This window comes from Mobula birostris, chromosome 1 (assembly GCF_030028105.1).
Source record: "Mobula birostris isolate sMobBir1 chromosome 1, sMobBir1.hap1, whole genome shotgun sequence".
NCBI lineage: Eukaryota > Metazoa > Chordata > Chondrichthyes > Myliobatiformes > Myliobatidae > Mobula > Mobula birostris.
Window position 1 is genome coordinate 205,103,017 of NC_092370.1, and position 16,342 is coordinate 205,119,358.

The window sequence follows — 16,342 nt, forward strand, 5'->3', positions numbered from 1 at the left end:
CTCACTTCTAACATTCTTGTTTTTTGATTTTCAGCATTTTATTTACCTCCTTTGGTTCCTTTTTTGACACATTTTGCTGTTTCTTTTTTGGTTCTGATATGGGAAAGCAGAAGAGTTTTTCAATACTGGCATAGTCTGGATCCAAAGATGATGCAGCAGCTTGATGGATAGATGACCACAAAGAATTGTTCTCTGGGGAAAAAAAACAAACAGACTTCCAAAAGGGAGAAAGAAATAAAGATTTTCCTATACAGGTTGGGCTGAATCAAAAGACTGATATAAAAAAGTTGCATGTTCTCTTAACACACGTGTCTCTATTCTCTGCAAAATTCCTGGACACAATAGCAAGACACTTTCATATTGATTACAAAAAAAACTATCTTGAAACTGCTGTCAAGAGAATGTAAGGATAACATGCCCATCACTGATACCAGCTCACCAACACCAACTGCTGTCCTCCAATTGTAATCCCTACTCTTCAAGTTTTAGCTTCCTCACAGGTGTAACTTTTCTTAGACATGATGCACAGAGCAGATTCATCATCAGCAATTGTCATGTACCCAGGGAATCTTTGCAAACTAGGGTTGATGCAGCATAGAAGTACACCTTCTGATTTATTATTTCTATACAATAAGCTGATATAGAATTATGAGCTATCAAATTATTTTAACACTTTCACTACAGTCTTGTAATTTTTAAACCTTTAACATTAATCTGTTTCTTTTTTAGAAAAATCACAACTGAACCACTACACTTTCTCTTGCCATCTCTATATCTTTGGCCAATTAGTGTCCTTGAACACTCTGATAATAGAAACATCTCTTTCTGTTTAATTGCTTTAAATCTCCTACAATTTTGGATACCATTAGATTTCTTTTCAACCTTCTCTGGTCCTAAGCAAACCATGGATTCTCCCATTTTTATTTTGTATTTGCAGTCACTAGAAGTATTCCATCAAATCTTTCCTGAACTCTCTGAAGGACTTCTCATCCTTTCTAGATGAAAGTAATCAGAAAATGCTCCAGTTGAGTCCTGGGTTTTAAGACTGTAAGACCAACATTGAAGGGAAAATTGTAGTAAGAATTTCTTTGACACAGACACAGAATGGGAAATGGGACAGGCTGCTATATGTATGGCCTGGTGAATGCAAAGTACAGGACTTAGAACTGTGAAATTTTACATTGCCTTTCTGACTTAGTATATCAGGAAATTTTCCAGACAGTTGAGATTTGGTTTTGTTCTGATTAATTCTCTAAACAAAATACCAGCGAGTGGCCATGTTCATAGTTCATTTACATTCAAAAATGAGACTGTGTGGGCACAAACCTAGACCCTGGAGAAGCAAACTTCTAAGCTTGAGCATTAAGCCAGTTATAGTCTTGGTTAAGTTGGGGACTGGGTAGATAAATGGCCACAATATTACAAAATATTCTGCAAGAAATGAAACACCAATACATACCCATACACTGACTGGAACAAGCGCGAACTAAATAAATGGTGGGAGGATAAGAGAACTCAAAGTTGGTTTTCAGTATTTTGTCATAAAGAGTCAAACCATGATAGATTAATTTAAAATGCTGCTGGATCTTGTAATGCAGAGGATCTGCTGTGCTACTGAATGAAATTGAATACTAATCCCGAGTCCTGAAACTGCAACCAAGTACACACATGAGCAACATGTTATGGCCTTGCACTTTGTCTACTTACACTATGCTTTCCCTTAGCTGTTACACTTTATTCTGCATTTTGATATTGTTTTACTTTATACATCAGTGCACCATGTAATGAATGGATCATTATGAACAGTATGCAAGACAAGCTTTTCACTGTATCATGGTAATTCCATTTTCAACTTGCCCATCAGCATCACAGTTAGCTGAAACATGTAGGTACTTTTCATTGCACTCCTGTCCATTGAACTTTAAATTTTACTACCATCCTTCAAGATTGTATAACAAGTTATTTATAGAAAGCTTGTTCTCAGACTTACAGTACCTGTGGCCATTTTTGGGGAGATTTTTTGCCAGTTGAGCTTTTTCATCCGTAATTTTGGTCGCTGGAGAGGTGGACCACAAGAATATAGTTGATTTGCTGAACGGGAGGCCACAATGGGTGCATCATTAAATGAGCCCGGTGGAGGTGGTGGAGGTGGAATACCACCAGGGAACAGAGGGGGAGGAGGAGGTGGACCACCAGTGCCAGGGAGAGGAGGTGGAGGAGGAGGAGGGGGCACACCACCAGTGCCAGGGAGAGGAGGTGGAGGAGGAGGAGGAGGGGGCACACCACCAGTGCCAGGGAGAGGAGGGGCAGGAGGAGGGGGCACACCACCAGTGCCAGGGAGAGGAGGTGGAGGAGGAGGAGGAGGAGGGGGCACACCACCAGTGCCAGGGAGAGGAGGGGCAGGAGGAGGGGGCACACCACCAGTGTCAGGGAGAGGAGGAGCAGGGGGAGGAGGGGAAGATCCAACAGTGCCCGGGAGAGGAGGAGCAGGGGGTATATTGGCAGTGTGCAGATCACTGGGTGGAGATGTCATTGTGTCATCTGCCACAGCTGGCAGTGGAGGAGGTGATGATGGCAATGATGAGCTAGCCTTCTGCTTTACTCCTGCTGCTGAGGTGGGCAATGATGGTTCTGTTTGTACAGCTTTCTCAGCAGCTTTTTTATTTGTGTTTTGTTTCACTGGCAGATTTTTTTTTAATTTCTTAGTCAATACAAGCCTTTCCATGATTAGGCCAATGTCTTCATCTTCATTTGCTGTGAAGAAAAGTATTTCATAAATCAATGTTTGCCTCAGAATTTTACCTACTTACAACTGCTTAAATAAATTATTTAATGATGGCTCAATAACTTGCTTTTCATTAAACGAAAGTAGTTTTTTAGGCCTTCCCCCACCCCTTTCTTACTGGAAGTACTGGCTTGTTTCCACTTACAGTGGCTGCCAGATCTCTGTGAGCCCTGTATATGAAAGGACACAAACTTAGGAGCTATTCTCCAAACATGTGTTTGCCAATAGAAGACAGTGTGAACAATGGGACAAGAATACAGAGGAGTTTGGAGTCATAGATTGGCACAGCATTGAAACAGGCCCTTTGGCCCAAATCATCCATACCAATTCTTCTGGATAAAATCATTATTCTGCTTCAATTCCTACTTCTTACATTGATCCATTAAATAAGTTCACCAAAAATCAATGGTAGAAACCTTCCTGGTCTGAATGCACGGATCAGGTACGACATTTACACCCCCCCCCCCCCCCCGTCATGAGCAGCAGTAGATCAATTAACCCATCAAGCTTGTTGTACCTTTCAATAAAATCATGATTGACCCAATACCACAATCACACACTCTGCCCACATTTAATCCCCTTGTAGTTCAAATGTCTCTCAGCCTGTCTTGATTACATTGAAAGACACCAACTCCACAGCTCTTTGGAGTTGAGAATTCCATGGATTCATGATTCTTTGAGAGAAGAAACTCCTCAGTATCTCTATCTTACATGGACAACCCTTCTGAAGTTACTTCCCCTATGTCTTAATATTTCCACTGAGGGGAACATCCACAAAATTGTGTACATTTCAAACTGATCACTTTTTTTTCCTCATAAACTCCAAGGAGTGTGAATACAAACTGCTCACTAGTTCTTCAAGTATCACACAGTAATTCTTCCCTCCACTGTCTCCAATGTAAACTGTTCTTTAAACATGAAAACCAAAACAATTTGGAGTACTCCAGATGCGATCTCACCAGTGGTCTGTAAATTTTTAAATCAAAATATCCCTCTTTTTATATTCCATACTCCTTGAAATAAAAGCCATAAGCCTTTCCAAATACTTGCAGCAGCATGTTAACTTTCGGAATTTTGTGTACCATGATCCCAGATCACTTTGTACCTCAACACATCCTTCTACTCAATTTAAATAAGAAGCTGATTTTTCATTTTTTTCTCCTTCTCAAAGTAGATAATCTCACATTTTTCTCCATTATACTTTATCTGCAAACTCCTTACCCTCTTACTTAACCTATCTATACACAGTTTATTAAATCTCACCAAAGTTTGTATCATTAGTAAAATTGGTTCTAGTTGGTCAGTCCTTTCATCAAATCATTAATATAGATTATAAAATAGTTGAGGTGTCATCACTAAACCCTATAGTGTTCAGTAGTTACTAATCACAAATTTTGAAAATCTGAAAATGATCCATTTATCATGATTGTTCTGTTTCTGTTTAATTCCAATCCTATATCCATTGGGGTGGCGGGGTGGAGGTCCTGCATGTTCTGCCAAAAGTGTAAGATGCCCTTTCCCTCCACAAGCCGGCAGGTCACCCTTGGACAAGATGTAATAGCTGCTTATCCCCCGATCTGGGTCACCGGAAGCGATGGGAGCAAGTGATGGGGTGGATGTTTGTAAGGGCAGCTGGTGCACATCACAAATCCTGTTCATGTGACTACTGATGCCAGGCAGACAATCCCTGAAGAATATCGATAATGGCTGGGGACACCTGTCTTGTAAAGGCACTGCCTAGAAGGCAATGGCAAACAAGTTTTGTAGAAAAACTTGCCAAGAAAAATCATATTCATCGATAAGACCATGGTCACCCACGTCATATGACACGGAACATAATGATGATATACCCATGCCATTATATTACCCACAACATATACTCTTGTGCAGTAGTTTTCTTTGTGAGGTACAGTACCTTATCAAATGTCTTCTGAGCACTCAAATACAGTACATCTACTGGTTTCCATTTATCAACTTGTTTGCTCTAATATCAATAAACTCCATTATCTTTGTTAAACAGTTTCCCTTTTATGTTGACTCTGCTTGATTGTCTCATGATTTTTGAAACTACCTGATATTAGCTTCATTTTAGACTCCAGTATTTTCACAATAACCTACGTAGGGCTAACTGATCCATAATTTCCTGCTTCCCGTTTCCTTCGTTTCTTGAGCAGAGAATGAGTCAGTCTGGGACTTAGGCATGTGTGCCATGAAATGCAGAAATTCCAGGCTTCTGGACCAACTCAGAAGATAAAACTCTTAACTTATTTCACTGCATATCACCTCATCATGGTGCCTAGACTTGGTAGATTCCTTTAAGTTATTCACTTCACTTTTAATAACTTTTACATCGCCGTGAATCCCCAACTATCAAAGGTCATCATTGGGTGTGTTGCTGGTGACACCAGTGGTGTAGTTGCCATCCAGACACTCCAGGGAGTAGAGGCCTGGTGAGAGAGGCCCCAGTGTCCAGTGCAGGTAAGAGAGGAGGAGGACCCAATTCTGGCTGAGGTGACTGGATCAGTATGATCCAACTTATTATGAAGATAATAAATTAGCCATCCCCTCTATTGGCTCATCTCTAGGAATGGTCCTGCTTGACCAGGTGCAGCTTCCCAATCCATACCTGCAGGGACTTTTGGAATTAAAGGGGTGAGGCTTGTGGAATGGTGGGTGGGAAAGGATTGATAATAACCCATGGCGTCGCCTAGAGCAATTCCTGCATAAAACTAGTCTTCAGTGTAAAATTGGGAGTGGGGTGGAAAGAGGGCCACAACACATGACTTTGCTGGCTATCAAAACTAATGACAGCACTTGTTTCTGATCTTCAGGAATAATCAAATAAACTTTAAATCTATTCAATCAATTACCAATTTAAGCATTAAAAAATGAAACAGAAGCACATTCTGTTTCCACACTTGTCTCCAGGGGAACTCCACTGTTAGACAGTAGCTGACACCTATGAAAAACTAGCACAACTGCGGGATTTCCACAGGAAATTGTTGGCAGTTTGTAGGGAACTGCCCTTACTTTCTTGCCAAATTTGGAGAAGAGTGAATAACTGTAGCAATTAGCACAGTAAGCAGCAGTAACATTTAGTTCAGTTTTTACCTGCAGTTATTGAGCTGTACTGATATTGGAGAATAATATGTTTCAATATAGTTGGGGGAAATAATTGCTTACTGTCATAGGCAATCAGGACGGCCCTGTTCACCAGAATTTCCAGGGCTTCCCAGATCAGAGGACTGCCGCTGTTCAATGGGTCCAGCTGCAGAAGGCCTTGAAGAATTGACAGCAGTTGTGTAGAGGCTGGTGAGCTGCTCACCTAGGGAGCAAGCAAAAAGGAAAATAAAAAGTCTGGTAACTGCATAATGCCATCATTTCAACTCATTCGGCCTAGCAAACCTACCCTTTTCTCTGGCCTTCACCCTCCTACCTCCTCTCTAATAAAGCTATTAATACTTCAAGATAATTTTCTCTCTTAAATGTCTTGAATAATTAGTCTTTTGTATGGCTGTGTCAGAATGGTCTCAGTAGAACTAGGGGCAGAGAGTGCTAGCTGGTAGCTTTGTTTTGATGCAGAGAGGAACACTGCCAATATTGGAACACCTGACTGGACAGCATCAGAAATAACTGCAGGCAGCTCAGATATCTTCCAAAATCCACTGAACGTGTTTAGCTAACAGAAATGTTTTCTCCTGTGTTTGGGCTGTGAAGTTGCTCAATCAATGATGTGCCTTGGTGGTGACGCTCTCAATAGCAAACTATTACTGGGACTGTCTTTTTCATCAGTGGCTGGCCTCACAGGACAAATCTGAATGGATCTCAGGTAGGAGGCTAAAATATACCTATCAGTGAAGAACTTACTCCCACAGAATCTCCAGAAGCACCACACCCTACTTAGTGAAGAAAAATGTATAAGCGGGGCTCTAAATGCATGTTTTAGAATGGCAACAGCAAGCAGTATTGGTCACCTTAAGGAAAGATGTTGTTGCCTGCACTGGTCTAGGTGTGCCCCACAACAGAAGCCTCTCATTCTGAGCAATGTAATGGACCAAGGCCTGCACCAGAGGAAGAGCAACAAGGAGACGTGGAGCTTGGGGTCTGCTTGACAATACCGGAAGAGCAGCACAAGCAACAAGGATGTAATAACTGAAGCCATGAAGATTGTGGTATTTGTCTCTGTAACCATGATTAGAAGCATTAACATCTGGCTAAAAGAAAACAAGCATTTAGTAAGTGGTTTTCATAATGGGTTTTGATTGTAAATCTGACCTTCCCTGCAAAGATTTACTTAAGCTTTGCTTTAATGGCTTGCTAAATCATGTCTATTTCCCTGATGGGATTAAACTGTCGATGGAAAAAGGCAGTTTAATTTGTTCAGCAGACTAGATGGGCCAAAGGGCCTGTTTCTGTGTTGTAATTTTCTATGACTCTATGATAAGTGGCATCTTTCTTAAAGAACATTAAAGAACGTTTTAAGCAATGATTTCCTCCTGTAGATGTGCAGATCACCTTAAAACAGCATGAAATTTCTTTTAGCATTGTTGCATGGTGCAGGATTGGAACTCCTGTATGAGGTTGTGGGAACCACTTCATACTAGGCTCTTCTTGTCATTAGCACACTGAATTTCCTTGTCCCCATGATTGCACATGTCTCAATGGAGCAGTACTCGCAAAGTTTTTGAGGACAGATTCGTTGTCACCTTTATGACAACCAAAACTGAGTTGCTCCTGCACTGATACCATGAGTGTGACTTTGTGAGCACTGACACCTTTCATTAAACACAGTGCAATAAAGTTTCAGGAAACACACAACACGGATCAAAATTACATTGAATAACGCGTGGGTCCCATTTTAGTACCTGTTTCTGCACCTAAACCACTCTGAGGCCATTCAAACTGGATATTGCATAATTTTGTCTAAGATTCTATTGGCTATTGTACTAGACTGAACCATGTTTTAACTGATGCAAAAGTTGGTATAATCCAAGTTTCAGGCTTGTAACTTTAACTCTCATTGGAACAATTGAAGCAAATCACTTTGTATCACCATGATCATCTTAACAGAAAAATTATTCTAAATCTCCTTTGTTTAGAATGAAGGGCGACATTGCTGGATCGTAAGCAGGTCAATATCTTTAAAATGTTATTATACCTCAAGACAATTAAACTAAAATCACCGAAAAACATGAATGCTACCAATCACAATGCACTGCCGAATATCAGACTCACTCGTCTTAATTGTCTTAAACTGAAATTGTACTATTGAAACACTTCAAATTCTGCTATAGTATCCAAAGAAAACCATGCACTTACTTTGTTAAATAATGTTACAAAAACTTCTTGATGACTGTTCATATCAATGCCATCAGAAATCTTCATTAGCTCTTCATCATCATCTGCTTTACCATCTTCAAAAGTTAAACATTGGACTAATAAATCTTCATCATCTTGATCCCTTAATGAATACATCATGATCCAGTTTATATTTGTGCATTCCTCTTGAACAAAATACCAATTCAACTGAATCAGGTAGTGTCTTTCTATGGCTTAAGCAGAGCACTTAAGTATGTGAGAGTTAAATACTTTCATATTTAGACATCAATTAAACATTTAAAAAGTCAGAATATAAAACTTTCAATGAATTTGAGGAAAATTTTAGGAAACATTATGTTAAATACATCTAATCTGTGTGAATGATCCATACCTTAATGATGGCAGTATATCCAGCAGGTGGAGACCTTAAAAACAATAGTTTAATAACATCATTTGGCATGCAGTAAATGGAATGGTACAGTTAATATGGTGTTGTTTTTAAGACTATTATTTAATTTAATGCTTTTGTGAAATAAATTTAAAAAGCAACAGAAACAGTGGCATCAAGGTAATTTTTACTTTAAACTTAACTAAGCTGAGAAAGCTAGGACTTTGGATGCATCAAATATTCACTTTGTCCTGTTTTTCAGTTTTGAAATAAACATGGTTACTTGGTGCACAAGCTATCGCCAACATAAAGTAGAAATATCAGACAAACCATTGTTGAAGTTTAGCTGGTAACAATTATTTATACAAGCGTTTGTATTTTAAAACACTTAAAGTGGCATAGTTTCTCTGATGTAAATGCATTTGAGGCAGCCATAATGAAATTCACATAATATGCATTTTTGTTGATTCATTTTTTCCTTATCATAATGTTAAATAATAGTTTTGATTTATATTTTACTGTTTTGAAATACAACATGATGAACTAACAATGTGCCACTTTAAGGAGAATGGCCAATGAAAGAGCATGAATCAGCATGCAATTGCTGAGATTCTTAAGCAACTTGATCAGAATACTAATGAAAACTATGTGGGGCATAATTGCTTAATCCAAGACAGCTGCTTGACTTAAGTGACAACTACACAGAAAAATGTATTGAGAAACCAATACAAAAATATATATGAATATAACAACTAGATTTTTTTGTAAGTCCCATGCACTCAAAAGTTATATTGTTTGTTAAAAATGTTATGTATAATCAGTGTTAAGTAGAACAATATTTTCAAAGGTTCAAAGGTTCATTTATTATCGAAGTATATAACTCTGAAATTCTTCTTCTCCAAGTGGCCACAAAACTAAGAAGGAAAAGAACAACAGCACGGTCATCAATCCCCAAATCCCTCCTCCTCGCACAAAAAATGAACAAAATGGATATCTTACAGTCTTAGAAACATAAAAAATTGATTGTGTTAAATCTAAGCAGAAGTTGACAGTGTTTGAAGTGTTTACTTTTTAAGAATCCATAGTCAGAGACAATTAAAAGTGACATTTGTGGAATTAATAACCTTTTCCAATAATCTGTTGACATCCTTCAACAGTTACTGAGCTACTTAACCAGGACACAGTTGTGGTGTCTGGAATTATTGAACGTCTTTTAAAACAAAAGTTGGAATCCTTTATAGTGACGGGTATTTCTTGATATATTTTACCAAAGGTTTTCTATCCAAGGTCTGGAAGTAGCTGTGCTTTGCTCTTTACTGAAGAGCACTAGAGGTCTTTATGCTTAAGGAAAATATTATGTATACATATTATTGCACTGGCTGTCTAAAATTTGGTAAATCCCAAAGCAAAGAGTGGGCTGGATTGTCTGCAGTTGAATTAAGTAAGGAATATTTACCTATGAATTCATTTCGCAGTTGTGTACGATGTATCAGTTCTTCACAGCCTAAAATAATGGCATTGATGACACTCAGCAGTATTGTCATATATGGAACGTTATCGGTAGTTTGGAGTTCATTCATTATTACACTGAATCGATATTGCTGTCTTTTCACAGTCTAACAAGAAAAAAGAACAAAGAAAATCCATTAAATTTACTATTTGCTATTAATTCCTGGGAAACAATTAGAATAATATGTGATGAGTGTGAGCTATTTACCATTGCAAGGAAGGAGGGAAGGGAAGATGATCTTCAGTGATTTAATAGAAATAATTTCCTGAGTGTTGGGGATTGACCATGTGGTCAAAGTAAGCTCAATAGAGCATGAGGGAGGAAACTGGGGTCATATCTTATTACCTTAACCTGAGTCAATTGGGAACAGCTGTTTTGGGGCAAGTGGAGGATATTTACAGACCAATTGCAGAGGGTACAAGATAGGTACATTCCAATACTAAGGAAGCACAAGTTTGGTAAGATATGGGGACTTGAATGTTGAGAGAGATTGTGAAAGTTATCAAGAAGAAAAAGGATATGCATGCAAGCTTCGGAAGTAAAATCAAATGGAGCTCCTGAGTATTATAAAGAAGTCAGAAAACAAAACTTGAGAGGAGAACTAGGAGGGATCATGGAAAATCCTTGACAAGTAGGATTAAATTGAATCTCAAGCCATTCTATGCATACATTACAAACAAGAGGATAACTAAGGAGTGGCTAGCACCACTCAGGAATAAAGGAAGGAACATATGTTTGGAGGCAGAGGATGTAGATAAGGTCCTGAGTAAATACATTGCCTTGGTAGTTAGCAAGGAGATGGTCATGGAAGATAGAATGATCCACATGGAACATTTTGAGATCAGCACAGAAATTGTGTTTGGTCTCTTCAAGAACATTAAAGTCCATAATTCCCTAGGGCTTGATAGGATAAACTACAGGTTGTTGAGAGAAGCAAGAGATTAGACTACTAGGGCCTTGGTTGATATCTTTGAGTCCTCCCTAGCCACAGGAGAGGTCCTGGAGGACTGTTAAGTAGCTAATCGTCTGTTATTCATCAAAGGAAAGAAACCAGTGATAATCTGAGAATTAGTCATAGTCATACTTTAATGATCCCGAGGGAAATTGGGTTTCGTTACAGTTGCACCAACCAAGAATAGAGTATAGATATAGCAATATAAAACCATAAATAATTAAATAACAATATGTAAATTATGCCAGTAAATAAGTCCAGGACCTGATGGACTAGGTTATAGGGGGATCTTGGAAAGGCTAGGACTGTATTTCATGGTGTGTAAAAGAGTGAGAGGTGATCTTACAGACATCTGAGAAATCCTGAGGGGTATAGACAGGACGAATGCACTTCATCTTTTTCCCAGGGTTGGTCAACCAAGACTGGAAAGCACAAGTTTAAGCTCAGAGGGGAAAGATTTAACAAGAACTTAAGGGACAACAGTTTTACACACAGGGGTGATATGTATATGGGATGAGCTGCCAGAGGAAGTGCTTGAGGAAGGTACAGTAATTTTCTTTTGGAAGACTGTTGGACAGGTACATGGATTGGAAATGCTTAGAAGCTTATGGGCCAAATGCTGGCAAATGAGACCAGCTTCAATGGGGCATCTTGCATGGATCAGTTGGGCTGAATAGCTTGTTTCCAGGCTATGACATTGAACATCTGTCCATTTTGAGGAAAGTTGCTTTTCTAATATTTTTGTACTATTTCTAGTGTTATAGTGTATTATGAATTTAAATTGTAAAGTGCTCAAAATCATAGATTAGACAGAAAGTATGAAACAAGAATCTAAGTTTGTTTGTTTGAAGGCCTTGCATCTGAACTAAAAATGTTAGAAATCAAACAAACTGCAGGCAAAGGGGAGAGATGGAGGTAAGGAAGGGCATTTCTGGTAGGTGGAAACCACAAGAGACTTAATGACCCCTGTGGTGGGGTGCCATCTAGGCGAGGGAGGTAAAGATGTGTTCATTAGTTTGTCTCTTTGAAGAAATGTAAATGGGATTAGATGAGTTGAAGCAGAAGAGAGATTGCAGTCCATAAGTTAGTACTATAATAGTTTGCATAATCTATTTTTTGAATTGGGAAAAGAATAGAATATCTATACAGAAAAATGCTTCAGTTTTTTTGGAATATATTTATCAAAACAATTTAAGATCCTCTCTTCCATTTTGCATTTCACAATATGGATATGCAACAATATTACACTATACTTCTTTTAGAGTGTGAATGGATGCAATTTATAACTGAAGGATTTAAATTGTGGAATTGAAACTTCCATTGAAATATATTTAAAGAAGTAGAATTATAAAGGGAAGATACATCTGGCTTATTTTATTGGGTGTGTACTGTTCTTTTGTAACCACTTTTGTGTAACTAAGCTACAAGTCTATGCTATGTTTGTAAACTCATGAAAGAATGAATTACTGTATGATAACCTGTGAACTTATTGGAAAGAAGAATTAAGATAGTTTTGGCATGATGGGGTAAAATAGTTGAAGAAATCCAGTAAATCTGTGAACTTTTGAGCCTTTGAATCTAACATTGAGATCATAACATATAACCTTTTGATGTTGTTAACTGCCTAAAAATCTTGATTTAAAATTGGCACCTTGCCTTTAATTCATTAAAGTCACAGTGCCCAGTTGATAGTCCCACTGAGCCTTTGTTCTGATATTAAAAGGACAAGATCTTACAAAATTTTCCAACTTCTTTACTACATTAACTTTCTTAAAGTTTGCCTTGCCCTTACTTGCTTTAACCAACTCGTATCTGTACTTATAGCACTCTGTCACTAATGACTAATCTCACTGTTTTCATCAAAACTGGTGACAACGGTAAAGCAGCTGTGGTTTGGTGAACTGGACTCTACCTCACAGAATTTGAATGTCAAGATGCCTTCTCCTACTTCCCTCTGGAGCATGACCCCACCACTAAACATTAGGTCATTGTCTCTCAGATAGTCACCTCATATTTATATTGATGTACCTGCTTCAATCACTCCCTCTGGCCCCTCAGTACATATACAGATCACCCTGTGGGTGGAAAACTTAGTCCCTCAGGCTCCTATTATATCTTCCCTCTTAACTTAAGTCTATGCCCTCTAGTTCTTGATTTGCCAACTCTAGGAAAAAGAAGCTACCTATGCTTCCCCCGTACAATTCAACACGATAACCCCTCATTCTGCTATGCTTCAATGAATAAAGTCATAGCCTGCTCAACCTTTCTCTCTAACTCAGTCCCTTAAGTCCTGGCAATAATCCTCAGAAATCTTTTCTGCACTCTTTCCTGCTTAAATCTGATAGCATGGTGACTAAAACTGAACACAATATTTCAAATGCAGTCTCACCAACATGTTTGTAATACTCTTGCCCTATTGAACTTATTTCTTCCTATTTTACATCTATTATTTTCTTCCTTTGCTCTCTGTCATGTGATGCTTCGGTTGCCTTGAGCCAGTTTCAGGATTTCCTGGTCCTAACGGATAATTTCTCATTATGGATGTCTAATCACACTGCACTGCCTTTCCACTCTAGGATGATGACAGAGCTTTCACTTCAGTATACAGATACTTAATCAGTTCCTGCACTCATTCAGAATTCTCACTTTCTTAATTGCCTTCAAGGGCTTCATATGTCCCATGTTTGTCTTTTGACTTCTCTTTCTTGACATGTCTACCTCCATTACCAAAAACAAAGTTAGTGATAAATAATCAATGGAGGCTCTTACTGCTATCTTGATGACTCCTCCTCCCATATTGCACCTTCCAAGGACTCCACTCCATTTACCCAGATTCTCTGGCTCTGTAGCATCTGCTCCGATGATAATCAGCATCACTTCTAAAATATCATCATTATTCCGTAGCAATGGTCTCTCCTCTCCCATAACTGACAGAACACTCTGCCATACTCCCTCTTTCTCATCCTGTGTTTAGAGTTTCCCATGCTCTCATTTTCCACCTTACCAATCTTCTTGCTCTATATAGATTGTTCTCCATAATTTCTGGCACCTTCACCTGACACATCGTCCCTCCCCTCCTGTTTCAGCATTCTGAATGCATCACGTCGATGTTGAAATCAAAATGCATATGTAGATCACCCTCTGTGTGTGTGTGTGTGGAGGTGGATGGGGGGTGGTTAAAATTGTCTATCAGGTTCCTATTAAATCTCCTCCTCCTTAACCTCCAGTTCTTAATTCCCTAACTCTAGGAAAAAGGCTGCATTGACTTTATCTAGCTCATATTGTATCAGAACTGGCTAGTTTCAAATCCACCTAATTTGCTAGGTCTTTCCACCATTCTCTTTTGTTCCAGATTTTCAGTAACTACTGTGTTGTGTATCTCATAGACCCAGCACACATTCTTTTCATTGCCCTCTGATGGTCACCATTCATCTCCCTCTATTTACACACTTTTGGACAGATCAGCTATGATTAACCAGATGCCACAGAAAGTAATTGTGTCACCAGAACAATCTGCTCTCCAGCCTCTCACAGAGAATCCCTTTGGCTTCTTCCTATTTAACTTAAAACTTTTTCCCTATTCTTCTCTTTTCATATTCCGATGAAGATGATTGACCTATTTCTCACCACGTAGATATGGCTTGATCTGCTCAACTTCAGCATTTTATGCTTTAATTGCAAAATCTTACACCCCTTTCAGAAGTGAACAATGGAACCAGATAGTATTGTTTCTATCTGAGCAGTAATCTATGTATTTTAAATACGATTTTTTTCTATCCATGATTCTTGTGGGTCTTAGTCCTAGGAATAAAACTTTATTTTCTATCCTATCAGAGGAAGTCCAGTGCTTTAGCAGGATTATCATATTAAAATGCAGTGATTGATAGCATGCACGTTTCATCAAACAAACAAATATATTTTGAACCGTGGCTTTACACTTACCTTGTAGTTTTCCAATGCATCCAAAGCCAGACTGTGGCCTTCTGGGGAGTAGATAGATAGTGCTGCTAACAGCTCGAAGACTTGTTTCTTTACTGTGATGTTAGCTGTATCCAAAGCTGCAAATCAAATTTTTAAGATTGTTATTTCAGATGAAAGCAAAATTTTACCTGAGACAGCAAAACCTTGTAGTTACAAATATGCCTGTTCTTGCTTTTTTTTTGCAACATCTTAAATACAAATCTCACTACTAACCATTAAACTAAATTTGATCAGAATTGAATAGCCCAGATTTTGTGGTCTAATAACAACAAAACTGTCACCTTTTACCATTGTTGCATCATAAAACCGACAGAAACCTCTAAGTCTTCACATGCATTAAATGCAGAAACACTCAAACATTTCTACTCACTGATAACCTCATGGTCAGCCAGTGAAATCTTTTAGAGGGAAGCCAGAAAATATTGCTACTATTCTCATTATAAATACTCAGCCTTCTTGCTTAAGATGTACTGATTTTTTTTCACAAAGTATGAAGACAATTTATTTTGCTGAACAACCTCTCTGGCCCTGAAAGACAATTTTCTGTGTGGTGCCTCCCGTGAAATAACTGCATCAAACTGAATTTAAAATAAATGATATTTTAGCTTTTGTAAATTCATGCCCTTGTCATTCTGCAAGAGTTTCATAAAGTTGTTTTAAAAATCAGTCTTTATGAATGGCTCTGAGAACCCTTTGGAGTAGTTCTCACTCTGCTGGATGCCAGTTAGTTTAGATCCATCTGCAGCTGGAATTTGGAATGGGAAATCCATGCCAGTGAGTACTGTATCCTTGTCATTCAGAGATTGTTACCCTTGATAGAGAACAATTGGTGCTGCCTCAGTACAAGGATTAAGATCAGGAATAATTTCTTCACCCAGCAGGTTGTGATCTCCTTGCAGTTTTTTTTGCCCCAAAATGCTGCAGATGTTCCAGCATTGTCTATTGTGAGGCAGCTCATGAGGCCAATGTAGAAACTGCAGACTCCAGCATATCCTTGAATCTTTTCTTCCCATGATAGAGCATCTGTTTTTGGGACTCTGGTATGTATGCAATTAACAGAAGATGCTGACAATTAATTAGGGCCTTGGAACTCTGGGTGTTACTTAGGAGAGGATGCTGATGCTAGTTTGCTAATTGCTCCCCTCATTATGTAGTTTTGCTGATTCAGTGAACTGCTTTAAATTCAGAGGCATTGTTTCCAGATTTAATGCTGGTTCCATTCTAAAATATGTGGCCATGTTAATATAGATCATGGAACAGTACAGCACAGTACAGGCCCTTCAGCCCATGGTGTTACTCCAAGATCAATCTAACCATTCGCTCCCACATAGTCCTCCATTTTTCTTTCATTGGTGTGCCTATGTGAGAGTCTCTTAAATGTCCCTAATGTCTCCACTTCTACCACTA

The 16,342-nt window shown here is 38.6% G+C and overlaps 1 protein-coding gene across 5 annotated transcripts in view; it reads right to left on the reverse strand.

Moving 5' to 3' along the window:
* The window catches only part of inf2 (inverted formin 2), an 86,775-nt gene that overhangs the window by 31,881 nt on the left and 38,552 nt on the right, over window positions 1-16,342 (reverse strand). For 3 of the 5 annotated variants that reach the window (XM_072269624.1, XM_072269609.1, XM_072269617.1), the window contains exons 3-9: window positions 14,897-15,012; window positions 9,949-10,108; window positions 8,496-8,529; window positions 8,105-8,246; window positions 5,969-6,110; window positions 1,996-2,754; window positions 47-192 (exon numbers count right to left, since the gene is read on the reverse strand). In XM_072269624.1, coding sequence (XP_072125725.1) covers window positions 47-192; window positions 1,996-2,754; window positions 5,969-6,110; window positions 8,105-8,246; window positions 8,496-8,529; window positions 9,949-10,108; window positions 14,897-15,012 — 1,499 coding nt within the window. Of the gene's footprint in view, window positions 1-46; window positions 2,755-5,968; window positions 6,111-8,104; window positions 8,247-8,495; window positions 8,530-9,948; window positions 10,109-14,896; window positions 15,013-16,342 lie in introns of those variants that run through there. The other 2 variants (XM_072269631.1, XM_072269639.1) reach the window with 2 other exon arrangements.